The following is a 25,594-nucleotide window of genomic DNA, read 5'->3' as shown; positions in this document are numbered from 1 at the left end:
TGGGTAAATAACAAGGAATGCAATTACTAGATCATATGGTAAGAATATGTTTAGTTTTATAAAGAAACTGCCAAACTGTCTTCCAAAACGCCCGTGCCATTTTGCATTCCCACAGCAATGTACGAGAGAGCTCCTTTTGCTCTGCACCCTTCTCAACTTTTGGTGCTATCAGTGTTCTGGATTTTGTCTATTTCTAGCAGATGTGTAGTGATATCTTGTTTTCTTAACTTGCATTTCCCTAATGACATATGATGTGGAGCATCTTTGCATATGCTTATTTGCTATCTGCATATCTTCTTTGGTGAGGTGTTCATTAAGGTCTTTGGCCCATTTTTTAATCTGGGTGGTTTATTATTATTATTATGGAGTTATAAGAATTCTTTGTATATTTTGGATAAGTCCTGTATCACATAGGTCTTTTGCAGTTATTTTCTCCCAGGCTGGCTTGTCTTCTAATTCTCTTCATATTGTCTTTTACAGAGCAGAAGTCTTTAATTTTAATAAAGTCCAGCTTGTTGATTATTTCTTTCATGGATTGTGCCTTTGGTGTTGTGTCTAAAAAGATATTACTCTACCCAAGGTCATCTAGGTTTCATCCTGTGTTATCTTCTAGAAGTTTTATAGCTTTGCATTTTACATTTAGTTATATAATCTATTTTGAGTTAATTTTTGCGAAGGGTATAAGGTCTGCTTTTAGATTCATTTTTTTGCATGTGGATGTCCAGTTATTTCAGCACCATTTGTTAAAGAAACCATCTTTGCTCCATTGAATTGCCTTTGCTCCTTTGTCAAAGATCAGTTGACTATATTTATGTGGGTATATTTCTGGACTCCCTGTTCTGTTCCATTGACCTATTTGTCTTATTCTTTCACCAGTACCACACTGTCTTTATTACTGTAGCTTTGTATTAAATCTCTAAGTAGGGTAATGTCATCCCTCCAGCTGTGTTCTTTTAACATCGTGTTGGCTATTCTAGGTCTTTTGCCTCTTCGTATAAACTTTAGAATCATTATCTCAGTGTCCACAAAATAACTTGCTGGTATTTTTATTGAGATTGTCTATCTATAGATCAAGTTGGGAAAAACTGATATATTGACAATATCAAGTCTTCCTACTAGTGAATATGGAATATCTATTTATTCCTTGTTTCATTTATTAAAGTGTTATAGTTTTTCTCATAGATCTTGTACATATTTTTTCATTATTTTTGGGTGCTAATATAAATGGCATTTTCATACTTCACCTTTTATCATTGGTATATGGGTATGCGATTAACTTTTATTTAGTAACCTTTTATCCTGCAACCTTGCTATAATCACTTATTAGTTCCAAGACTTTTTTTTTAGATTCTTTCATATTTTCTATATAGATGATTATATTATCTGTGAGCAAAGACAGCTTTATGTCTTCCTTCCTAATCTATGTATCTTATTTTCCTTTCTTGTCTATTGCACTGGCAAAGATTTTCAATACAATGTTTAAAAAAAGTGGTAGAAGGGACATCCTTGGTCTTAGTGGGAAACCCTTTATTTCTCACTATTAAGTATCATGTTAGCTGTAGATATTTTGTGGATAGTCTTTATCAAGTTGAAGAAATTCCTCTCTTCTTATAGTTTACTAGGAGTCTTTATCATGAACAGATGTTGCATTTTGCAATGTGCTTTTTTTCCATCTATTAATATATTTTTCAGTCTTATGATGGATTAATTCATTTTTAAAAAATATTTTATAAATTATTTAAATTAGTTTCAAGTATACAGTACATTGGTTAGACATCTATAACGTTCATAAAACGATTCCCCCAATTGCTCCCTCCCTCCCTGGCCCTCCACTTAGCCATCATATTAATGCTAACTGCATTCCCTCTGCCATGCTCCCCATGCCCAACTATCAACTACTAATTTGTACTTCTTTAACCCTTTACTCCATTCTCCCAGCCTCCCAATTCTCCTCCGCTCTGTCCGTCATCCAATTGTCCACTATATTTGTGAGTCTGTTTTTAATTAGTTTGTTCTTTTTGTTCCATAGATACTGCATATAAATGAAATCATATGGTATTTATCTTTCTCTGTCTGACTTATTTCACTCAGTATAATAACCTCTAGGTCCATCTACGTCATTGCAAATGGTAAGATTTCATTTTTTTAATGGCTGAGTAATATTCCATTGTATATATGAACCATAATTTCTTTATCCAATCTCTGTTGATAGGCATTTAGGTTGTTGCATCCATATCTTGGTTTTTTTAAATTGTGCTGCCGTGAATATTGGAGTGCACAGATCTTTACGAATTATTGTTCTGATTTTCTTTGGATAAATACCCATAAGTGCAATTGCTGGGTCAAAAGGTATATTCATTTTTAATTTTTTGAGAAACCTCCATACTGTTTTCCATAGTGGCTGTACCAATTTGCAGTCTCACCAACAATGTATGAGGGTTCCCTTTTCTACACATCTTTGCCAACACTTGCTGTTTTTTGATTTATTGATGATAGCCATTTTGACAGGTGTGAGGTGATATCTCCTTGCAGTTTTAATTTGCATTTCTCTGATGATTAGCAGCCTTGAGCATCTTTTCATATGTCTTTTAGCCATCTGTATTTCCTCTTTGGAGAAGTATCTATTCAGGTCTTCTGCCCACTTTTTAATTGGATTGTTTGTTTTTTTTGTTGAGTTGTATAAGTTCTTTATAAATTTTGGATATTAACCCCTTATCAGATGTATCATTAGCAATATCTTCTCCCAAACAGTCGGTTGTCTTTGTGTTTTGTTGATGGTTTCTTTTGGTGTACAAAAACTTTTTAGTTTGATGTAGTCCCATTTGTTTATTTTTTCTTTTATTTCCCTTGCCTGAGGAGATATATGTGAAAAGAAATTCCTGTTAGTAATATCAGAGAGTTTACTGCCTATGTTTTCTTCTAAAAGTTTTATGGTTTCAGGTCTTACATTTAAGTCTGTAATCCATTTTGAGTCTATTCTTGCATACAGTGTAAGAAGATGGTCCAGCTTCTTTTTTTTGCATTATCTGTCCAATTTTCCCAACACCATTTTTTGAAGAGACTGTCTTTACCCCATTGTATATTCTTACCTCTTTTGTCATATATTAAGCGTATAGGTGTGGATTTATTTCTGGGCTCTCTAGTCTGTTCCATTGATCAATGTATCTGTTTTTATGCCAGTACCATGCTCTTTTGATTACTGTAGCCTTCTATAGTTTGGTATCAGGTAGTTTGATAACTCTGGCTTTGTTCTTCTTTCTCAAGATTGCCATGGCTACTCGGGATTTCTTATGACTCCATATAAATTTTAGGATTATTCATTCTAGCTCTCTGAAAAATGCCATTGGTATTTTGATAGGGATTGCATCGGATCTATAGATTGCTTTGGGTAGTATGGCTATTTTAACAATGTTGATTATTCCTACCCACGAACAGAGTATATGCTTCCCTTTATTTGTATCTTCTTCAATTTCTTTTTTCAATGACTTATAATTTTCTGAAAACAAGTCTTCTACCTTCTTGGTTAATTCTCAGGTATTTTATAGTTTTTGACGCAATTGTAAATGGGATAGTTTTCTTAATTTCTCTTTCTGAAAGTTCATCATTAGTGTATAAAAAGTGCCACTGACTTCTGAATATTTATTTTGTAACCTGCTACTTTACTGAATTCATTGATCAGTTCTAACAGTTTTTTGGTGGAATCTTTAGGGTTCTCTCTATATAGTATCATGTTATCGGCAAATAACGAGAGTTTTACTTATTCTTTCCCAATTCGTATGCCTTTTATTTCTCTTTCTTGTTATATTGCTGTGGCTTAGATTTCCAATACAGTGTTGAAGAGGAATGGTGGTCTTGATCTTAAGGGAAATGCTTTTAGCCTTTTCCCTTTGAGTATGATGTTAGTTAGCTGTAGGTTTGTCATATATGGCCTTTATTATGTTGAGGTATGTTCTCTCTATCCCTACTTTGCTGAGAGTTTTTATCATAAATGGATGCTAGATTTTGTCGAACGCTTTTTCTCCATCTGTTGATACGATCATATGGTTTTTATCTTTTGATTTGTTAATGTGGTGTATCACATTAATTGATTTGCAGATATTGAATCAACCTTGTATCCCAGGAATAAATCCCACTTGATCATGGTGTATGATATTTTTAATGTATTGCTGAATTCGGTTTGCTAATATTTTGTTGAGGATTTTTGCATCAATGTTCATAAGAGATATCGGTCTATAGTTTTCTTTTTTTGTAATGTCTTTGCCTGGTTTTAGAATCAAGATAATGGTGGCCTCATAAAAGGAGTTAGGGAGCCTTTCCTCTTCTTGAATTTTTGGAATAGTTTGAGAAGAATAGGTGATAATTCTTCTTTGAATGTTTGGTAAAATTTGCTATGAAGCCATCTAGTCCTAGACTTTTGGTTTTTGGGAGGATTTTGATTACTGATTCTATTTCATTAGTGGTAATTGGTCGGTTCAGATTTTCTGTTTCTTCTTGACTTAGTTTTGGGAGATTGTATGTGTCTAGGTATGTGTCCATTTCTTCCAGATTGTCTAATTTGTTGTCATATAATTGCTCATAGTATTTTCTTATGATCCATTGTATTTCTGTGGAGTCTGTGGTTATTTCTCCTCTTTCATTTCTGATTTAATTTATTTGAGTCTTCTCTATTTTTTCCTTGATGAGTCTGGCTAAGGGTCTGTCAATTTTGTTTATCCTTTCAAAGAACCAGCTCTTGGTTTCATTAATCTTTTGTATTATTTTTTAGACTCTTCATTTATTTCTGCTCTAATCTTTATTCGTTCCTTCTATTCACTTTAGGCTTTGTTTGCTGTTCTTTTTCTAGTTCTTTTAATTGTAAGGTTAGATTGTTTATTTGAGCATTTTCTTGTTTCTTGAAGTAGGCCTGTATTACTATGAATTTCCCTCTTAGGACTGCTTTTGCCATGTCCCATAAATTTTGAGTCATGTTTTCATTTTCATTTGTCTCTAGGTATCTTTTGATTTCTTCCTCGATCTCAGTAATAACTCATTCATTGTTTAGTAGCATGTTATGTAGCCTCTATGTATTTGTGTATTTTCCAGTTTTTTTCATGTAGTTGATTTCTAGTTTCATACCATTGTGATCAGAGAAGATGGTTGATAAGATTTCAGTCTTCTTAAATTTATTGAGACTTGTTTTGTATCCTAACATGTGGTCTGTCCTGGAAAATGTTCCATGTGCACTTGAGAAGAATATATATTTTGCTGCTTTGGGGTAAAATGCTCTGAAAATAACTATTAAGTCCATCTGTTCTAATGTATCTTGTAGGCCCATTGTTTCCTTGTTGATTCGTTGCCTGGAAGATTGGTGTCAATGGAGTGTTACAGTCTCCTACTATGAGTGTATTACTATTGATCTCTCCTTTTATGTCAGTCAATAATTGCTTTATGTATGTAGGTGCTCCCATGTTGGGTGCATATATGTTTACTAGAGTTTGATTTATTGATCCCTTTATTATGTAATGCCCTTTTTTAATCTCTTATTATAGTCTTTGTTTTCAATTCTATTTTATCTAAGTATTTTTTTTTTCTATTTCTGTTTACGTGAAATATCTTTTTCCATCCCTTTACTTTCAGTCTGTGAGTGTCATTTGATCTGAAGTGGGTCTCTTGTAGACAGCATATGCATGGGTCTTGTTTTCTTATCCATTTGATTACCCTATGTCTTTTGATTGGAGCATTTAATCTGTGTACATTTAAAGTGATTACTGATAGGTACATTGTTACTGTCATTTTATTATTCATATTTGTTATTTCTATTTTCTTTTTTACTCTTTCTTTTTTTACAGAAGACCTTTTAACATTTCTTGTAATGCTGGCTTATTGGTGATGAATTCCTTAAGCTTTTTCTGTCTGGGAAGCTCTTTATCTCACCTTCCATTTAATCGAAAGCCTTGCTGGGTAGAGTATCCGTGGTTGTAGATTCTTGTTTTTCATAACTTTGAATATTTCTCGTCATTCCCTTCTGGCCTGCAAAGTTTCCATTGAAAAGTCAGCATACATTATTATTATGGGGGTGCCCTTGTAAGTAACCAGATTCCTTTCTCTTGCTGCTTTTAAGATCCTCTTTGTCTTTAACCTTTGGCATTTTAATTATGATGTGTCTTGGTTCAGGTCTGTTTGAATTCCTCTTGTTTGGAACTCTGTGCTTCCTAAACTTGTATGTCTAATTCTTTTGCCAGGTTAGGGAAGTTTTCTGTCATTATTTCTTCAAATAGAATCTCAGTCCCTTGCTCTCTCTCTTCTTCTTCAGGTACTCCTATGATTCAGATATTTTTACACTTCATGTTGTCCCAGAGGTCTCTCAGACTTCCCTTATTTTTTTAAATTCTTTTCTCTTTTTGTTATTCTGATTGGATGTATTCAGCTTCCTTGTCTTCCAATTCGCTGATTCAGTCTTCTGCTTCATCAAATCTACTGTTGAATCCTTCTAATGTATTCTTCATTTCCGTTATTGTAGTCCTCATTTCTGTCTGGTTCTTTTTTATGGGTTCTATGTCCTTTTTTATGTTCTCATTGTGTTCATCAATTCTCCCCATAAGTTCGATGAGCATCCTTATAACTATTATTTTGAACTCTGACTCTGGTAGGTTGCTTACCTCCATTTCATTTAGCTTATTTTCTGGAGTTTTCTCTTATTTCATTTGTGGCATGCGTCTTTGTTTTCTCATTTTATTAGCCTCTCTGTTCTTTTCTATGTGTCAGGAATATTTGTTGTGTCTCTCAGTCTTGGCCAGATGGCCTAATGTGGAAGATGTCCTGTGTGTCTAGTAGCGCACTCTCCCTGATCCCTTGTGCCAGGAGCTCTGGAGGTGACCTTTGTGTGGGTTATGTGTGATATTCTGCTGTCACTAAGCCTTTATTGTTGTTAGTAGATCAGTGGATGAGATTAACAGTTCAGGCAGACTAATTGTGGGAATCGGCTACACCCTCAGGATAAGAGTTGTCGTGTGGGGGCTGACCCCACTGAATGCCCTAGAGGCTTGTATATTTGTTGCAACCACCCTTTGTGTGTATCACTACTGGAACTAGTTAGTCAGGGGTTGCTCCGTTGTGGTCTGGTGCCAGCCCCCAGATGTGTTGGTTTTGTGGCCCCTTGGGAGGGGCTCCCCTGTATACCAAGGTCAGCTGCTGCTTTTGATTGCTCAGGGCTATCCGGTGAGAACTACAAAGTAATCTGCTGATGGTTGTTGCTTATGCTGGATCTATAGGTAAATGGAAGAGACAACGCTGTAGGCAGCTCTTGGTTATCCCCTGTCCCTGACTTATGGCAGTTTAGCAGAGGGACCAGTGCTCCTCAAGGCCTGATACTGCCTATCAGTTACCTGTCTCTGAAACTGGATGAGCCTCTGGGTGATATGTGTGTTGAGTGGCGCAGGGACCCGGGAAATCTCCTGGGTCTAGTGAGTAAATTTCCCCCTGAGACTGCAGTGTCAGTTTACGTGCCCACGCTGTCTCTGTGGCTCGCTGTACAAATTTCCATTCGTAGCAGGGTCAGCTGCTGCCCACTCTGGGCCTAAATGCGCTACCCCAGAGCAGGGGCAGCTGCCTATCAATGTGCAGTGGGCACTTTGTGTACTGGATGGGACAGGAGTCCAAGGAATTAAGGGCCATCAGGCCAGTACAGACCCCTGCAATCCCCTTAAGAGATATTGCAGCTCGTACAGGCAGCAGTGGTTTGTCCACAACTGTTTTCTTCGAAGTGTGTTCACTGCGCTAGCCAAAGTCTGTTGCCTGCGCTAACTGCTCAACCCCAGAGCCAAGCGAGAAGTTGCTTGTCAATGGGCTGCAGGCCCTTTTGTGACTTGGGAGAAGTGGGATCTCAAGTCTACAAGGTCCGTTCGGCCAATACAGCCTCAGTTTTCTGCAACTTCTGCGCCTGGGCATTCCCGCTATAGACCCAGATCACAGTGAGACCAGCTGCCGTCAGGGGTGTTCCCACAGACCCCTGTGCTCCCCGGACACAATATTGCAACTCTTACAGGCAGCAAAGTTCTGCCTGCCATTGAGTTCCGTGCAGTGACCACCCTGTGCCAGCCAAAGTTTATTGCCTGTGTGGATTAAGAGATCAGGGGAGAGTAAGGGCAGGGCTGTGTCAGTTCAATGACAATGGGCCTCCTGGGGCAATTTGTGGGTAGGGTGGAGAGGAGTCTGAGAGAGACAGTGGCAATCAGATCAATACAGATTCAGTCTTGTTGCAAGGTTGGTAACTGTTGTGAGTTCCCACAGCAGACCCAGATCACAGCAAGAGCAGCTGCTGTCTGAGACTGGCTCACAGGTCCCCAATATCTGCCCAAATTCGTGTTGGCAACAGCGATCTGCCTAACCCTACCGCTGAAATGCAGCTCATAGCACTGTTCACCCGCTGGGAATGGAAATGTAGCTTACAGGGCTGGCCGCTTTTTCTGGGATTGAAAAGGCCACTCACAATGATGGCTGCCCTGCTGTGGATACTTGGCCCTGAATCACTCAGAACTGAGCTTGGCAGCCATCCAACAACACTTGCCCAGGGCAGTCTGCAGGTTAGGCAAGGCGAGCTGGTCTGAGCTGATCTCCTCAGACAAGTGCTTCCTAATGGCTCCGTGGTAGGGGTCTGCACAGTCAAGCTGGTGTGGTCTATAGGTTACCCTGTAGGGGGGCTGGACTAAGGCACAATGGTGCCTTTCCAGCCCTCCTTCTGACGCCAGGTAATGGAGACCTTTTCAGAATGAATCCCGCACGAGCTTCTGACCCCGTGCCGGTGTCCTGGGTAAATGTCCGCAGGTCAGAAAGCCTTTGCATGGGTCCTTCAAAGGGACATCTAGGGGTTCCCTTCAGATGGCCAGAATCCCCTCTAATTTCTACAGTCAGAGTTATTGGAATCTCTTCTTCCCTGGGCCGGGACCCTGTGCTGGAGAGCCCCCAAATGAGACCAGGAACCCCCTCTCCTTCAGGAGAGCCTCTGCAGCCTCACTCTCTCTCCCGGTGATCCTCCATCACCCACAGGTGCAGGTCCAGCCTGATTCGCAACTTTGCCCCTCCTACCGGCTTCGATGTGGCTCCTTTATATTATCAGATTCAGGTGATTCTCCACGTTGATTATTTTATAATTTGGTTGTAATTTCAATGCAGTCCTAGGAGGAGGCGAACCCCGCCATCTTCCCTCGACCCCCCAATTCATTTTTGAATGTTGAAACAGCCTTGCATACCTGGAATAAATCCTATGTGGTTGTGATGTATAATTCTTTTTATATATTGTTGGATTCAATTTGCTAATATTTTATTGGGGATTTTTGTATCTGTGTTCATGAGAGATATTGGTCTAAAGTTTTCTTTTGTAGTATCTGTGTGGTTTTGGTGTTAGGGTAATGCTGTATGCAAAGAATGAGTTAGTATTCCCTCTGCTTCTATCCCCTGAAAGAAATTGTAGAAAGTTGGTATAAGTTGTTCCTTAAAAGTTTGATATAATTCACCAGTGAACCCATCTGGGCCTGGTGCTTTCTGTTTTGGAAGGTTATTAATTATTTATTCTATTTCTTTAATAGATATAAGCCTATTGAGAGTATTTTTTGTGTGAGCGTTGGCCTATTTTCTTTGAGTCATTTCAAATAATCTGCTGTTCTGTGCCTCCATGTCTTTATGTGTTCTTCCACCCTTCACCTATCTCGTGGCAAGCTAATATTTAGTCTTCACAACTTTCCCCAAACTTAACTCTATTTCACTAATTCAATACCTGTTATGAGTCACTACTGCATATAATATACTACTGTAATAATTTAACTTACGTGCATTCTTCGACTGAATTCCTTGTGGTCCCAGGGTTCTAATTTCCTGTGTGCCCATTACTTATCACAGGATCTCGTACATAGAAGATGCTTAGTAAATCTCTTCTAAATGAAATCTGGTGCAACCCACTTATTTTACAGATGAGGAAAATGAGTCCCTGAGAGGTAAGTGACTTGTCAAAGGCTAGCCACTGATTTGGTTAAAAGTAATCATTAATCATGTTATTTGCATGCTATGTATCGTGTACTTACCTATTTTATTTTGTTGTTTTTTTCTGTGAACATGATTACTATGGATAAAATTGGGCTCTGAAGTCCAGCTGGCTTTGATTCCTGATTCTGCAATACATTTTGTTTTTGGACAAGTTACTTAACCTCTTTAAGATTCAGTTTCCTCAGCTGTAAGATGGTAATAATAATTTCTTTATAGCATTGTTCCAAAAAGTAGATATATCTGAGTAAAGAGTTTAGAACAGTGTTTGGCACAGAGTAAGCCTTAAATGTAGTCACTGTTATTATTGGCATCTGTTGTAGTTCATTGGCTGCTGTGCCTCCTGGAAAAAGCATAAGATTAATTGTTAATTACAAGCTGGTTCTGTTTTGTTTTGTTTTGTTTTTTCAATTAATTAATTTTTATTTTTTTATAGGCAAGCTGACTGATAGAACAGCGAGCATTTTCCGAGGCAACCAAATGAAGCTGAAACTGGTCAATATTCAAAAAGCTAAAATCTCTACAGCTACATTCATAAAGGCTTTCTGCCATCACAGACTCATTGAACTGGATGCTACTGCAGTGCACTCTGACCTCCCAATCTCAGACATCATAAGTGGACTCTGCAGCAATAGCTGGATTCAGCAGAACCTCCGGTGTCTCCTGTTAGACTCAACAAGCATCCCTAGAGATTCAAGACTACTGTTTTTTGGTCAGCTCACTGGTCTTCGCATTTTAAGTGTTTTCAATGTTTGTTTTCATACTGAAGACTTGGCTAATGTTTCTCAGTTACCAAAACTGGAAAGCCTAGATATCTCCAATACTCTGGTCACTGACATCTCTGCACTCCTTACTTGTAAGGATCGACTCAAATCTCTCACAATGCACTATCTGAAATGCCTGACTATGACCAAGCCACAAATTCTTGCAGTTATTAGAGAACTTAAATGTCTGCTTCACCTTGATATTTCTGATCACAGGCAATTCAGATCAGATCTAGCTTTTCATTTGCTACAGCAGAAGGATATTCTGCCCAACGTTGTGTCACTGGATATTTCAGGGGGCATTTGTGTCACCGATGGAGCTGTAGAGCTATTTATACGGCAGCGGCCTGCGATGCAATTTGTGGGACTCTTGGCTACGGATGCTGGTTATTCTGACTTCTTTACTACAAAGCAAGGCTTGAGGGTTTGTTCTTATCTGAAATAAGTTTGTTTCATTTGTTCAGAACATTATTAAGCTTTTGTTGTATATTAAAATCTAGGTAATAGGGTTACAGAGATAGATAAAAAGTACTTAAGGAGCTTAGCAATTAATAATTATTGTGTAGCTACAATGTGGTGAGTTGTAGAAATATAACCTTAAACAAGATACAGCCCTGGCCTCTATGTCTCCTAGTCTAACTTCATGATGGTAGTGCAGTCATTTATACCTCAGCTCCTATGTGTCAGACGTCATGCTGTGCAAGTTGTTTTCTACTTTAATCTTCCCATTTTACAGTTGAGGAAATGGAAGCTCAGGGAGGTTGAGCTACTTATCTACAATCATAGAACTATTAAATAGTGTAGCTGGGACTTCTATGCAAATCTTTGTTATTCTAAAACTTTTGTGTTCTTCACCTCTATTAATAGCTAAATATAATTAATAAGGCACGTGATCAACATGGCCAATACCATTTTTGGTGAAGGTATAACAAAGAACAACTTTTTTTTTTTTTTTTTAGTCTATCATTTATTTTTATGTTTTAAAAATTTTAATTAGTTTCAGGTATATAGTACATTGGTTAGACATCTATATAGTTAGTAAAATGATCCCCCCAGTTGCTCCCTCCCTCCCCTGACCCTTCACCTAGCCAATGTATTAATACTAATTGCATTCCTTATGCGGTGCTTCCTATCCCTGTGACCATCCATCAGCTACTAATTTGTACTTCTTTAACCTTTCACCTTATTCTCCCAGCCCCCCAAACCCCTCTGTCCATCACCAAATTGTCCACTATATTTCTGAGTCTGTTTTTGATTAATTTGTTCTTTTTATTCCTTAAATTCCATATATAAGTGAAATCGTACAGTTTTTATCATTCTCTGTCTGACTTAAATGCCTTCTAGGTTCATCGCAGCAATATCTTTTTCCATTCCCTTCCTTTTCATATGTAGGGGTCTTGTTTTCTTATCCTTTCAGCCATTCTATCTTTTGGTTGGAGCACTTAATTCTTTTCCATTTAAGGTACTTAGGAATGTAGTTGTTACCATTCTTTATTCCTGTTTTTGATACATGTTTTTTCTTAAAGAAGTCCCTCCAGCATTTCCTGTAATTCTGGCTTGGTGGTGATAAATTCCTTTAGCTTATTTTTGTCTGGGAAGCTCTTTATCTGTCCTTCAACTCTAAATGATAGCTTTGCTGTATAAAGTATTCTTGGTTGTAGATCCTGGGTCTTTGTTGTGTCGAATATATTTTGCCAAGTCCTTCTGTCCTGCATAGTCTCTCTTGAGAAATTAGCTGCCAGTCGTATGGGTGTTCCCTTATATGTAATTATTTGTTTTTCTTCTGCAGCTTTTAATATTCTTTCTTTGTATTTAAACTTTAGCATTTTAATTATGATGTGTCTTGGTGTGGGCCTCTTTGGATCCCTGATTTTTGGAATCCCGTGAGCTTCCTGGGGATTTATGTCCATTTCCTTCACCAGATTAGGGAAGTTTTCTATCATTATTTCTTCAAACAGCTGTTCAGCATCTTAATTCTCTTCACTTACGTCGATCAGAGGAATATTTGGAGCCTTAATAGTATCCCGTATCCTCCTTAAATCATCTTTATTGTCTTGGCATCTTTTTTTTGCCATTCTGTTTGAGTGCCCTGATTGGCTTTTCTGTCCTCTAGATAGGGCATTTGATCCTCTTCTTTATTCACTTTGTTTATTCCTTTGTTTATTCCATTTAATATACTTCTCATCTCAGATAATTTGTTCTTCATTTCAGACTGGTTCCCTCTTATAATCTCCATCTCCATTTTTATCTCTTTGTTGGAGTTCTGCTACATTTCCCAAAAGTTTATCGAGCATCTTTATAACCAGTGTTTTGAATTCTGCATCTGTTAGATTACTTGACTTCATTATATCTGGATCTCTGTTCTGTTTTGTCATATGGTTTCTGCTTCTTTGTATTCCCATTTTGGCTGCCTTTCTGTGTCTATATACTAAGCAAAGCTTCTAAGTCTCCCAGTCTTAGTAGTGTGGATTTGTGAAGTTGGTATCCAGTGGCACAGTCCTGAGAGGGGTTCAGCTGCAGGCCAAACTTAGCCCAAGCCTCTACCCCTCCAGGGCCACCTGTCAAGATTCAGCAAGCAGTCCACAGATGCTATGCTTATAGTTGCCTCAAAAGGCCACACCAGAAACTGAGGCCAGCTGGCTCCAGTGTGAGTCTAGGTACTGCTCAGTAAGGAGCACCCGACTCGCTGAGGATACACCTGGATGTGGCTTGGATGGTGCAAGAGTTGTAGTAGGCAGGGTTTCAGGGAATCCTCTGGGTGGAGCCACCTGTTATCCAGTTTGATGACATCACAGCTATGATGGCGCTGTTTCTGGCGCACTGGTAGCACGGGGAGGACTCAACAGGGAACAGTGGACATTGCTGGCACTTCTGTACCCTTGGCCCTCACTCCGACCCTGTCTTACGAGAAGTCCCTGATGCCCCCTGTGCGTAGCCAAATGGGCACTGGTGCTCAGAATGAGCAGGTCCATCACTGTGAAAATCTGCTTGCGGATATGGCCCCTTTAAGAGGCTTTTGCTGCTGCCGCTGCCACAGCCTCCATCCCACTCAACTGCTGGAGACCCTGCAGCCCCGTGTTCTCTCCCCGTCCTACCTTTTGCCATTGCAGGGTGATTTTTTGGATTTCTTCGTGGTTGTATGGCTTATTCATCTAGATCCCAGGCGATTGCTGCTGCTGCTTGTTTCCATCACATCTTTGATTTAGTCGCCAGAGGGATGAACAGAGAGCCTCTATCATCTACACCATTTTTTTTTTCTCAACAAAAAGCAATTTTGAAAGAGCTTTAAGAAAAACAGTTTTGAATATTGTTTATAGTGCCTCAAGGTGCTATTTTTAAGGCAACATATATTTAAATATTATGTTCTGCAATATTTCTTTTTTAAAACAATGGTTCTCTTCCTTGATTGCACATTTTAATCACTTTGGGAGCTTTAAAATATACTGATGCCTGTGTCCTGTCCCTCTGTGATTCTGATTTAATTGGTTTAGGATTTGGTTCGAGCATCAAGATTTTAAAAACTCCCAGGTAATTCTAATGTGCAGCTAAGGTTCAGAACCACTGTTTAAAAAGAACCCTTTCTTTATCATTACACCTTAATTCTTCCTAGGCTGAACAATTAAAGTGATCTGCAGTCACTTTCATATTTTATTCTTTTGATTTGAAAACAGCAGTTGTTGTATTTTAAAGTTTTAAAAAATTTCCTGGCCTCTATAATGAAGGTGGAAACCATCAGTTACATCATTAGGCTTGAAATAGAGATATAATTTGAACTTTCAGATTAAATATGTATAGTAGAGAATTGTTATCAGAATGTACACCAAGTCCTGTTTAAGATAAATAGCTTTTAATGTCACAGTGATCAAAAGACCATAATGATTAAAAAAAAAGATTTTAGCACATAAACTCTTGGTATATACAATAATATAAGATGTGCTGAAATACTCTATAGATCACTAATTTTAAACATTTTGCTACATTTGTTTTATCCTATCTTCTTGCTATACGTACACAAATTTTTTCAGAACCTTTTGAGGGTAGGTTGCATATCATGCCTCTCTAACCCCTGAATACTTAAGTTTGTATTTCCTAAGAGCAAGGATATTATCCTTAATGACCACAGTGCAGTTATTAAATTTTAGGAACTTTAACATTGATGCAATACTTTTATATAATATGTATGTATTTCCCCTGTCGATTATACAAACAATGCCCTTTATAAAATACTTTTCCTTTTAGTCCAGGATTATTTTTGTATTCAGTTGTCATTTCTTTATAATTTGGAAGAATTTCTTAGTACTTTCTATTTTTGTGACATTGATATTTTTGAAGAATACAGACCAGCTTTGTTTCATTGGCATTTTTGAAGAATGGTCCTCATTTTGACTTTGTCTGATGTTTCCTCATAAGTACATTCTGGTCCTTCATCTCTGGCTGAAATATCGTATAAGAGATGTCATATCTTCTCAAGAGTGTCACATCCTGAAGCACACAGTGCCCCTTATTAGTCATATTACTTTTCATCACATGTCAAAGTATTGTCCAGTTACTATATAAGATATCCAGGTATAGATAAAATATTCTCTATATAGTATCGTTTCTACACTATATATTTTTCCTCTTGGGACTAATAAGTGATATATAGGATTACCTTTTTACTTTATTGATACTGTCTTTTGATGCATAGAATTTAAAAATTTTTCTTGAAGTTTGAGTTGTATATATTTTTTTTCTTTTGTTGACTGTGACTTTGGTGTCACATCCAATAAATCATTGCTAAATCCAGTGTCATAAAGCTTTTTGCCTATGTTTTCTCGTTAGAGGTTTATAGTTACAGGTCTTACATTTAGGTCTTTGATCTATTTTGAGTTAGTTTTTTGTATATGGTGTTCAGTAATAAGGGTCCACAACTTCATTCTTTTGCATGTGAATATCCAGTTTTCTCAGCACAATTTCTTGAAAAGACTGTTATTTTCCCACTGAATGGTCTTGGCACCCTTGTCAAATATCAGTTGACCATATATGTGAGGGATTATTTTTGAGCTTTCTATCGTTTTCCTTATTCTGTATGTCTGTCTGTATGCCAGTATCACGCTGTTTTGATTACTGTAGCTTTGTAGTAACTTTGGAAATCAGGAAATATGAGTCCACCAGTTTTGTTCTTTTTCAAGATTGTTTTGTCTATTTGGTGTCCTTTGCAGTTCCATATAAATTTAGGATGGGTTTTTCTATTTGCAAAAAACATCATTGGGAGTTTGGTAGAGATTACACTGAATATGTAGATTATTTGGGGTAGTATTGACATCTTAATTCTTTCAATCTGCGGATTTGTGTTCCCAGTTAATTTATGTCTTTCATTTCTTTCAGCAGTGATTTGTCTTTTTATTGTACAAATCTTTTACCTCCTTGGTTAATTCTGAAGTATTTTATTGTAAGTGGAATCATTTTTGTAAATTCCTTTTCAGATTGTTCATTGTTATTGTAGAAAATGCAACTGATTTTTGCATGTTAATTTAATTTTACTTCTTCCTTTGCAATCAAGATGCCTTTTATTTCTTTTTCTTGCCTAATTGTTCTGGCTAGAACTTCCAGTTCTTTATTCAGTCATGAAAGTGGACATCCTTGTGGTGTTCCTGATCTTAGAAGTAAAGCTTTCAGTCTTTCACTATTGAGTATGATGTTTACTGTAGGTTTTTTATACATAGCTTTTATTAAGTTGAGATAGTTTTCTTCTGTTTCCAGTTTGTTGAGTGTGTTTGCCATGAAAAGGTGTTGAATTTTATCAAATGCTTTTTCTGCCTTAATTGAAGACCATGTGAGTTTTTTTCCCCTTTCATTCTGTTAATGTGTGTTACATCTATTGATTTTCATGTGTTAAACCATCTTTGCATTCCAGGATTAAATTCCACTTGGTCATAGTGTATAATAATCCTTTTAATATACTGCTGAATTTTGTTTGCATTTTGTTGAGGATTTTTTTAATTAAAAAATTTTATTTTTCAATTACAGTTAACATTAAGTATTTCATATTAGTTTCAGGTGTATTGTTGATGATTTTTGCATTACTTCACAAGGGATATTTAATCTGTATTTTCTTGTGTCTTTTTCTAGCTTTGGAATCAGTGTAAAACTGGCTTCATAGAATGAGTTAGAAAGTGTTCCTTTAACTTTTGTTAAACTTTGAGAAGGATTGGTATTCTTTCTTAAATGTTTGGTAGAATTTACTTGTGAAGCCATCAGAGTTAGGGCTTTTCTTTGTCAGATTTTTGATTACTGTTTCAGTCTCCTTACTAGTTATAGGTCTATTTAAATTTTCTATTTCTTCATAATTCGATCTTGTTATGTCTTGTGTTTCTAGAAAATTTTCCATTTCATCTGGGTTATTCAATTCGTTGGGCTATGATTATTCCTAATACTCTCATATAATTCCTTCTCCCCCTTTAGCATTGGTAGTAATGTTTCCATTTTCACTTCAGATTTCATATTTTAAATCTCCCCCCCCCCAATCTAGCTAAAGATTTGTCAGTTTTGTTGATCTATTCAAAGAATTAACTTTCGATTTCATTAATTTTCTCTAATTTTTGTATTCTCTATTCCATTGATCTCTGGTCTAATTATTATTTCCTTCATTCTGCTAGCTTTGGATTTATTTTTTTTTTTGTTATTTAAATTGTAAAGATATGTTATTAATTTGAAATCTTTCTTGTTTTTTAATGTAAACATTTATAGCTATAAATTTCCCCATTATCACTGCTTTCCATGGGTCTCATAAGTTTGGTATATTGTTTTTGTTTTCATTTGTTTCTAAATATTTTCTAATATCACTGTTTCTTCTTCGATTCTTTGGTTATTTAAGAGTATGTTTAGTTTCCATAAATTTTTGAATTTTCTAGTTCTCTTGTTTCTAACTTCATCCCACTGTGGTCAAAGAAGATACTTTATATGATATATGTATATTTTTTAATGTATTGAGACTGAGATATGGCCTATTGTGGAAATTTTTCCATGTGTGCTTGAAAGAATGTGTATGCTGCTACTGTTAGGTAGAGTGTTGTTAATATATTTATTAGGTCTAGTTGCTTCATTGTGTTGTTTGTATATGTCCTGTTTCTTTCTGTCTGGTTGTTCTATCCATTATTGAGAGTGGGTTATTGAAGTCTCCATTATTGTAGAAATGTCTGTTTCTCCCTTCAGTTCTATCAGTGTTTGCATCATATGTTTTAATGACCTGTCATTAGTTACATAGATGTTTATATTTATATGTCTTACTGTACTGAATCTTTTATTAATATATAATGTCTAGCTTTTCTCTCTTGTAACCATTTTTAGGTTTAAAATCTGTTTTGTCTGATATTAGGATAGTCACTCTTGCTCTCTTTCGGTATATTTGCATGGAATATCCTTTTCTATCCTTTCACTTTCTATCTAGTTGTGTCTTTAGATCTGAAGTGAGTCTCTTGTAGACAGCATATAGTTGAATCATGTGTTTTTATTCAGTCTTTTTCTTTTGATTGTATAATTTAATCCATTTACATTTAAAGTAACTACTGGATGTCTCATTTAAAGTAACTAAAGGATGTCTGTCATTTTATTCTAGTTTCTATGTGCTTTGTAGTTTTCTTTGTCCCTCCTTTCCTGTCTTACTCTTTTTTTGTCATCGTTGTTGTTCAGCTGACTTTTTTTGTAGTGAAGTGTTTAAATCCTTTTCTCCTTTTGTGTATATAATTCTATAGCTATTTTCTTTGCGGTTACCATAGGGATTGCATTTAACATTTTAATTTATACCAGCTTAACTTGAATAACAAACAAAAACACTGCTCCTTTATATCTCCATTTTCACCCCTTTGATTTGATGATGTCCCAAAATTACATCATTATATATTGTCTCCCCAAAGCATAAAGTATTTTTTAAGTTAAATTATGTAAAAAAACAAAATTTAGAGTTACAAATATAAGTTATTACACCAACTTTTAGAGTAATATTGTTTTTTAAATGTTAGTTTCTTAAGTCATGTAGAAAACAAAAATTGTAATTACAAACCATTTAAAAACTATCACTAGCTCTTGCAATTGTCCATGTATTTACTTTTTTTTCTTCACATGTCTTCTTGTTACTGTCTAGTGTTTCATTTTATCTTGAAGGACTTTCTTGAGCACTTCTTGCAGGGCAAGTCTAGTTGTAATGAACTTCCTTGGTTTTTGTTTATCTAGGAATGTCTTGATTTCTTCATCACTTTTAAAGGACAGTTATGCTGGATATTAGTTTCTTGGTTTACAGATTCTTATTTTGACACTTCGAATATATCAGCTCACTCTCTTCTGGTCTTCAAAGTTTTTTATGAGAAATCTACAGATCTCTTGTACAAGAGGATCGCTTATACATGATGATTTGTCTCTTGTTGCTTCCAAGATTCTCTCTTTGTCTTTGGCCTTTGAAAGTTTGATGACGTTGTGGCTCGTTGTGGGTCTTCTTGAGTTCATCTTTCTTGGAGTTTCTTGAGCTTTTTTTTATGTTAAATTATTTTTATCCTCAAATTTAGTAAGTTTTCAGTGGTTTTTTTCTTCAGATAGTGTCTCTGCCCTTTTCTTCTTTTAGGACTCCTACATGTGTATTTTGGTCTACTTAATGGTATCCCACAAATTCCTTAGGCTCTAATTACTTTTTTCTAGTCTTTGCTTTCTGCTCCTCCATCTCTGTAATTTTCATGGCCTTCCCTTTAAGTTTGTCGATTCTTTCTTCTGCTTGCTCAAAACTGCCTTTGAATCCCTTTAGTGAATTTTTTTTTGCACTTAGTATACTTTTCAGCTGCAGTACTTTTGATTTGATTTTAATGTTTTCTATTTCTGTAGGTTTTTCTCTTTTGTTTATATCATTTATTTGACTTTACATATTCCTTTAGTTCATTGAACATCTTTTAAAACAGTTGTTTTGAAGTCTTTGTTTAGCAGGTCTTTTACAGGGAGAATTTCAGTTGATTTTTTTTTCTTTTGAATGGGCCATACTTGCCTCTTTCTTTTTATGCCGTGTGTGTGTGTGTGTGTGTGTGTGTGTGTGTGTGTGTGCGCGCGTGTGTGCGCGCACGCGCTGTTGAAAAATGGACATTTGAAACTAATAATATGATGATTCCGGAAATCAGATTCTCTCCCTTCCCCCTGGGTTTCCTGTTTTGTTATTGTTTTGTTTGTTTGTTTGTTTGTTTTTGTTTTTTGTTTTATCTGTGCTGAGGATAAACCTGAGGTATAAACTTTTTAAGGTATTTTCTTTTTCCTGGGAATGTGCAGTTTAGAATTTTCTTTGGCAGTTTTTTGAACATCTCATCTTTAATGTCTGGATTGCCAAATGTGAAAAAGAGAAAATTGAAGACTGGGGCAGGGGGAAGAAAGGACACAGGCCCTTTAAATCATCTAGAAGTCACTTTAGCTGGAGGGAGAGGGGCTTTGAACAATTAGGATGGTGCAACAACAGTGGCTGCCTACTTCTTTGCCTGCACCTTTTATCAGAAGCAGAAATTGGTGATCAGAGTATAGATCCCTGATGTTTGGAAGGCAGGGTCCTTTTTCCTACACTGGCTCCCACAAGCTACGTGCAAGCTGCTCTAGAAGCATGTGCTAGTGGCTGGCCTGTGTGTGGGGTGGATAGCTGCTACTGTGTTAAGAGCTGAAATTGATGGAAATGAACCACAATTTACTGTCCAGTCCTTCCCCTGGAAGTTGCAGGCCTTTAAAAAACTCCAGAGTTCCAGCCTAGTTACATAAGGCGGATTGCCCCAATGCACTAGGTGGGAAGACAGATCTATAATTAAATACATTAAAATACTCATCATAGGTCCCTTTGCCAAAGTTTCTCCATTTGTCTCTTGGTTCTATGAAATTTACCCTCTAGTATATTTTTTAGTGAGGGAATTTGTGTCCATATTCTCTAAGTTCTTATTATTTAGTCTTTTAAAGCTTTGATATTTGAAAGTTAGCTTGGATGGCTATAAACTCTTGTTTGGTTCACCCATTTCATTCCTTGTTTCTTGAAAATACTCCACTTTTGCTTTGTAGCTGTTAAGTCCAATGACAATCTTATTCTGTTATTTATTTGACCCTTTTATGTGGAGGCCCTGATGATTTTTTAAAATTTAATTTATATACTGTGTCTCAGATTTGATGTGGGCCGGTTTTCCCAGGTACTCAGTGTGGGCCTTCAGTGTATTGATCTAGGTCTTTCTTTTCCCCCCTGGAAAGTTTTCCTTGGTAGTAGTTTTAAGTGTTAGTTCAGTTGTCCCCCAGGAACTTCAAGTGTATGTATATGGGATCCTCTTTGTCTTTTATCCATGTCAACACTCAATCTTCTATCCTTTTTACTTAGTTCTTATAATCTCTCGTTTGTTTTCTTGCATTTCTTCCCCTTAGTAAATTTTAATCAAATCTGTCCTTCCTTGGGTATGTAATTTTTTATATTCAGTATGATTTTGTCTTTTTCTTTCTTGAATTTAATCAACCCTTTCTTTTTATTGAAGGTGTGTTTTCATATCCCAGAATTCTTATTGAGAATTTTTAATTCAGTTTAAAGTGTTATGTAACAGTTTTCTTCTGATTTGTTGTTGGTTCATAGGAAGAATTTTTCTCAGCTGAAATGTGTAGATTTACTTTTAAATACTGCTTTATAGGAGCTTTATTTGGATTTGGTTTGAATCTTCTTATTTATTGATGTTTTTAATGGATAGGATTCCTAATTCAAAAGCATTCTCCTGTTAATTTAGTGATATGAGGTTTCTTCAATGGATAATGATGTTACTAGTCATGGTGGAATGGAGTAGGGTTGTTTTTCTTTCCATTTTCCAGGATCCTGAATTTTTCCTCTTTTATGTCTTTCCTTCACTACCCAGGGATGCTGAAAACAGGGTCATATCTAGTTTTGATTATATTTCTTGTTGACTTTTTTGGTTTGGATCAGGAGGGTACCATTATCCTTCAGACCTGAAGTCTATATATAGACTTTTTTTGAAATTTATTACTTCAATGGTAGCAAGGAAAAATTAATATTAAATAAAAAATAGGTAAAAATGATACTACTACTGAAAAAAGTCAACAGTTTTTTCATTTTAGTTATTTTATGTGGCCTTTTCCCTGTCTTTTATTGTCTAATTTGTCCTATACTTAGGAGACATGCATTCATGGTTACTGGTTGTTTAAAAATTTACATGCTGCCCGTTATTCTGTTGAGGTCTTAACTGTAATATAGTTTCAGGGAGATGGTATTTGAATCTGGCTCTGCCACTTAATTGATTTATTATATTTAGCAGCATACTTTGCCTCTCTGGACCCATCTGAAAAATGAGATTAAGGAGAACTTTTACCTGTTAGAAATATTATTGAATGGGAGCAACATTGTAAAGCACATGGGACATTTAACTGAATACCTATTATTGTTTCAAGCACTTGAGGCCCCTAAAATCCTGTGCTTCAAGATGAAAGATGAAACCTATTGGTAACAGTTTTGTTTTTCAGATTGCTGGAGGAGCCAATATGAGTCAGATTTCAGAAGCATTGAGCCAATACAGGAATAGGTCATGTTTTGTGAAGGAAGCCCTCTACAGACTCTTCACAGAGACGTTTTCAATGCAAGTAACCATGCCTGCTATTTTAAAGGTAACTACATTTCAGAAAAGTAGTTTTTATTATTACTTCTTACTTTGTTCAATTAAAGTTGTTCACTAGACATACTGACTGAATACAATAACTTACAGGCCCTCACAGAGAAAGGAAGTGTTAGGCTTAACTGCCAGATCATCTCTCATTTGATGATAAATCAATTTGAATCATCCAGTGTTTTGAATTTGGTCTGAGAAAGGGATAATAGGACCATTATACTGTTTTTCCTAAAACAGGAGTTAATTGTTTATAAACATGAATTCATTGTGCCCTAATTGTTGTTACTTATTTATTCGTTCATTTGTTCTTTAAATCTAACATCTGGTTTTCTGAAAGAAAACAATAACAGCATCCCCAATACTACAGAACAAAATAACAATAATTGAAGGTGGCCAGATCTCCCATTTAAAGTATTTTGTGAATGAAGTAAAATTACCAGTATTGATAAGACCAAACTTTGCTTTTGGTTTATAGAAACTTGAATTTATTTTAAATGTCATTGGAAGTATTAAGTGGTCTGGGAAAGAAAACTGAAATTATTTAAAATTAAATGTAACAGGAAAATGAAGAGTTTTAAAGTCACCTTGTCTTTTTTATTTGTAATTCTTTGCAGTTCTTTTAAAATATGGCTATTCCTATACTGTGGGAGATTAGCTTTATTCATAACTTAAAAGCAATACTGTGTAAAGGGAAAACTGAACCTTTGTTTCCCATCTCTAGTGAGGAGATTGAATTAGGTATTCTAAAAGTCCTTTTCATATTTAAGATTCTGTGATTTTTGAAATTCATGTTTCTTTTGGTTTCTACATGTACATGTTGCAGATGATGACAATCCTGTGATATTGTGAGAGTAGTTTAGCAATCCCATGAAATTGTGAGAGTAGTTTAGCAATATGGAAAAAAGTCATTTTCCATAGTAGGTGTAAGTATCCCACCTACTATGTCTCCAGGCTCCATGAGTTCATGCAGCTATCAAAGTTGACGGGCTCTGGTCTCTTAAAATCATGGCTCATGCAAGTATCAGCAGACTTATCCCTGACATGGGTAGGAGTGATTATCCCTAATTGATAGACAAAAAAGATCACATTGTTCCTGAATGTTAGAGCAGGTGTGATCTAAGTAACACCTTCATTTTATATTTGTGTTCTAGGTCTTCTAGTCTGTCTTCTAATTACTTTTATATATGTTTTACTCCTTTTCAAATACTTTCAGAATTCTTTTTAATTCAGATTTCTTCCTTCTCCATTTGTGAGTTCATCTCATCCTTTTGTCCACTTTGTGTTTTTCCCTATCACATCTCCCTTCCCTGGGAATCTCCATTCTATCCTACCTCCGTCTGCTTCTGTCTATATCCTGTCTGAGACCTTTGCCTAAATGTTCTCTTGCAATGAAGCCTCTTGATTCCAGCCCAGAAATAATTGCTTTCTCCATAACTACCTTAGGCAGCACTTTATTTATACCTCTCTTAGGGTGCTTTTTTTTGTTTCATGTTTTGATATCATTTCACAGTGTTATTTATATACCTTATTTTTTCTACAAGGCTTTATGCTAAGGAATAGGGTATAAGTGATTCATGTTTGTGTTCCCTGTAGTGCTTATCGCAATGCCTTATATGAAGTGATGCTCAATTAATGATTATTAAATCACAGATGAGGAAATAGTGGTCCAGAGAAGGGAAGTGACTTGCCTAAAGTCACACAGCTAGTTAATGGCTGCGTTTGGATTAAAAGGTATTGCTGATGTCCTAAAAAATAAATGTGATGTCCTAAAAAAAAAAAAAAAAAGCTGTGGATAGGGAAAATCTGTTACTTTCTCTCCCAATGAGCAGATATTTTTGCCAGCTGTCACAAACACAAGACAATATAAAGAATGCTAATGTTGTCATAAGCCACTAAAACAAGTTTATCTTCAGCTTGTGGCTGTGGGAATGAGGAATCATCCGTTGGATTTGCCAGTGCAGTTCACAGCCAGTGCTTGTGCCCTCAACTTAACACGCCAGGGCTTGGCGAGGGGGATGCCTGTTCGTCTGTTGTCAGAGGTCACCTGTCTACTTTTCAAGGCTCTGAAAAATTTCCCCCATTATCAGCAGGTAACTTAAATCAAATACTTAACTTAGCTTCTTCACGAAAAATATATGAAAAATATGTATTATTTAGTTCTGATTTTTCCATCTTATCTGAGTGAATTGAAAGGAATGCATGTTTGTTACAGAAAAAATAAGAAATATGGGTAAATAATATGGTTTAAATTTTTAAAATTTCTCAGAAAACAGTTACCCAGAAACATCTGTTAATACTTTGGTATGTCCTTATAGGTTTAACATCACATGTGAAAGTTAAATTAAATTAAATCATAGATCTAACTATAAAAGTTAAAACCATCAAACTTCTAGAAGAAAACATTGAAAATATTTGTGACCTTGGAGTAGGCAAAGTTTTCTTAGGATACAAAAAGTATACATCAAAAAAGAATAGTAAATTAGATGCATCAAAATTAAAAGCTCATACACACCAAAAAACATTAAAAAATGAAAAGGTGCTTACAAGCCATGGGCTGGAAAAAATGTTCATTTTGTACATATGATATAGGTCTTTTATCCAGAATATAAAGAACTCAATTCATTAACACAAGATAAACCAATTTTTAAAAAAAGCAAAAGATTTGAACAGATTATTTCACCAGAGAAGATATGCAGATGACAAATCAGCACCTGAAAAGATGCTCAGTATCTTCAGTCATCAGAGAAATGCAAATTAAAACCACAGCAAGTTACCACTACACAACCCCTGGATTGATTGAAATTAAAAGATAATACCAAGTGTTGGAAAGGGTGTGGAAAAACTGAGATTCTCATATATTGTTGTTAAGAATGTAACAACTACCAGTTTAACAGTCTCATAGTTTCTTTAAAATTTAGACATATACCTTCCATACCACTCAGTCATTCTACTCTGACAGGAATGAAATATACATATATCTATATAAAGATTTATACACAACTGTTCATAATCTTTATTCATAATCTCCAAAAACTGAAAACTTCCCAAATGTCCAACAACAGGTGAATAGATAAACAAATTATGATATAGTCATATAAGGAAATACTATTTGGCAATACAAAGGAATGAAGTACTGAATGAAGTATATGGATGAATCTCAAAAACCTTATGTGCTGA

General features: G+C 35.9%; 1 protein-coding gene across 1 annotated transcript in view; it reads left to right on the top strand.

Moving 5' to 3' along the window:
* The window catches only part of ZYG11A (zyg-11 family member A, cell cycle regulator), a 66,915-nt gene that overhangs the window by 17,037 nt on the left and 24,284 nt on the right, over positions 1-25,594 (top strand). The window contains exons 3-5 of the mRNA XM_011370476.1: positions 10,451-11,202; positions 22,275-22,415; positions 24,331-24,507. Of these exons, the coding sequence (XP_011368778.1) occupies positions 10,451-11,202; positions 22,275-22,415; positions 24,331-24,507 (1,070 nt within the window). The remainder of the gene's footprint in view (positions 1-10,450; positions 11,203-22,274; positions 22,416-24,330; positions 24,508-25,594) is intronic.

Source organism: Pteropus vampyrus, unplaced genomic scaffold (genome assembly GCF_000151845.1).
Source record: "Pteropus vampyrus isolate Shadow unplaced genomic scaffold, Pvam_2.0 Scaffold170, whole genome shotgun sequence".
Lineage (NCBI taxonomy): Eukaryota > Metazoa > Chordata > Mammalia > Chiroptera > Pteropodidae > Pteropus > Pteropus vampyrus.
This window is presented reverse-complemented; position numbering and strand designations above follow the sequence as displayed.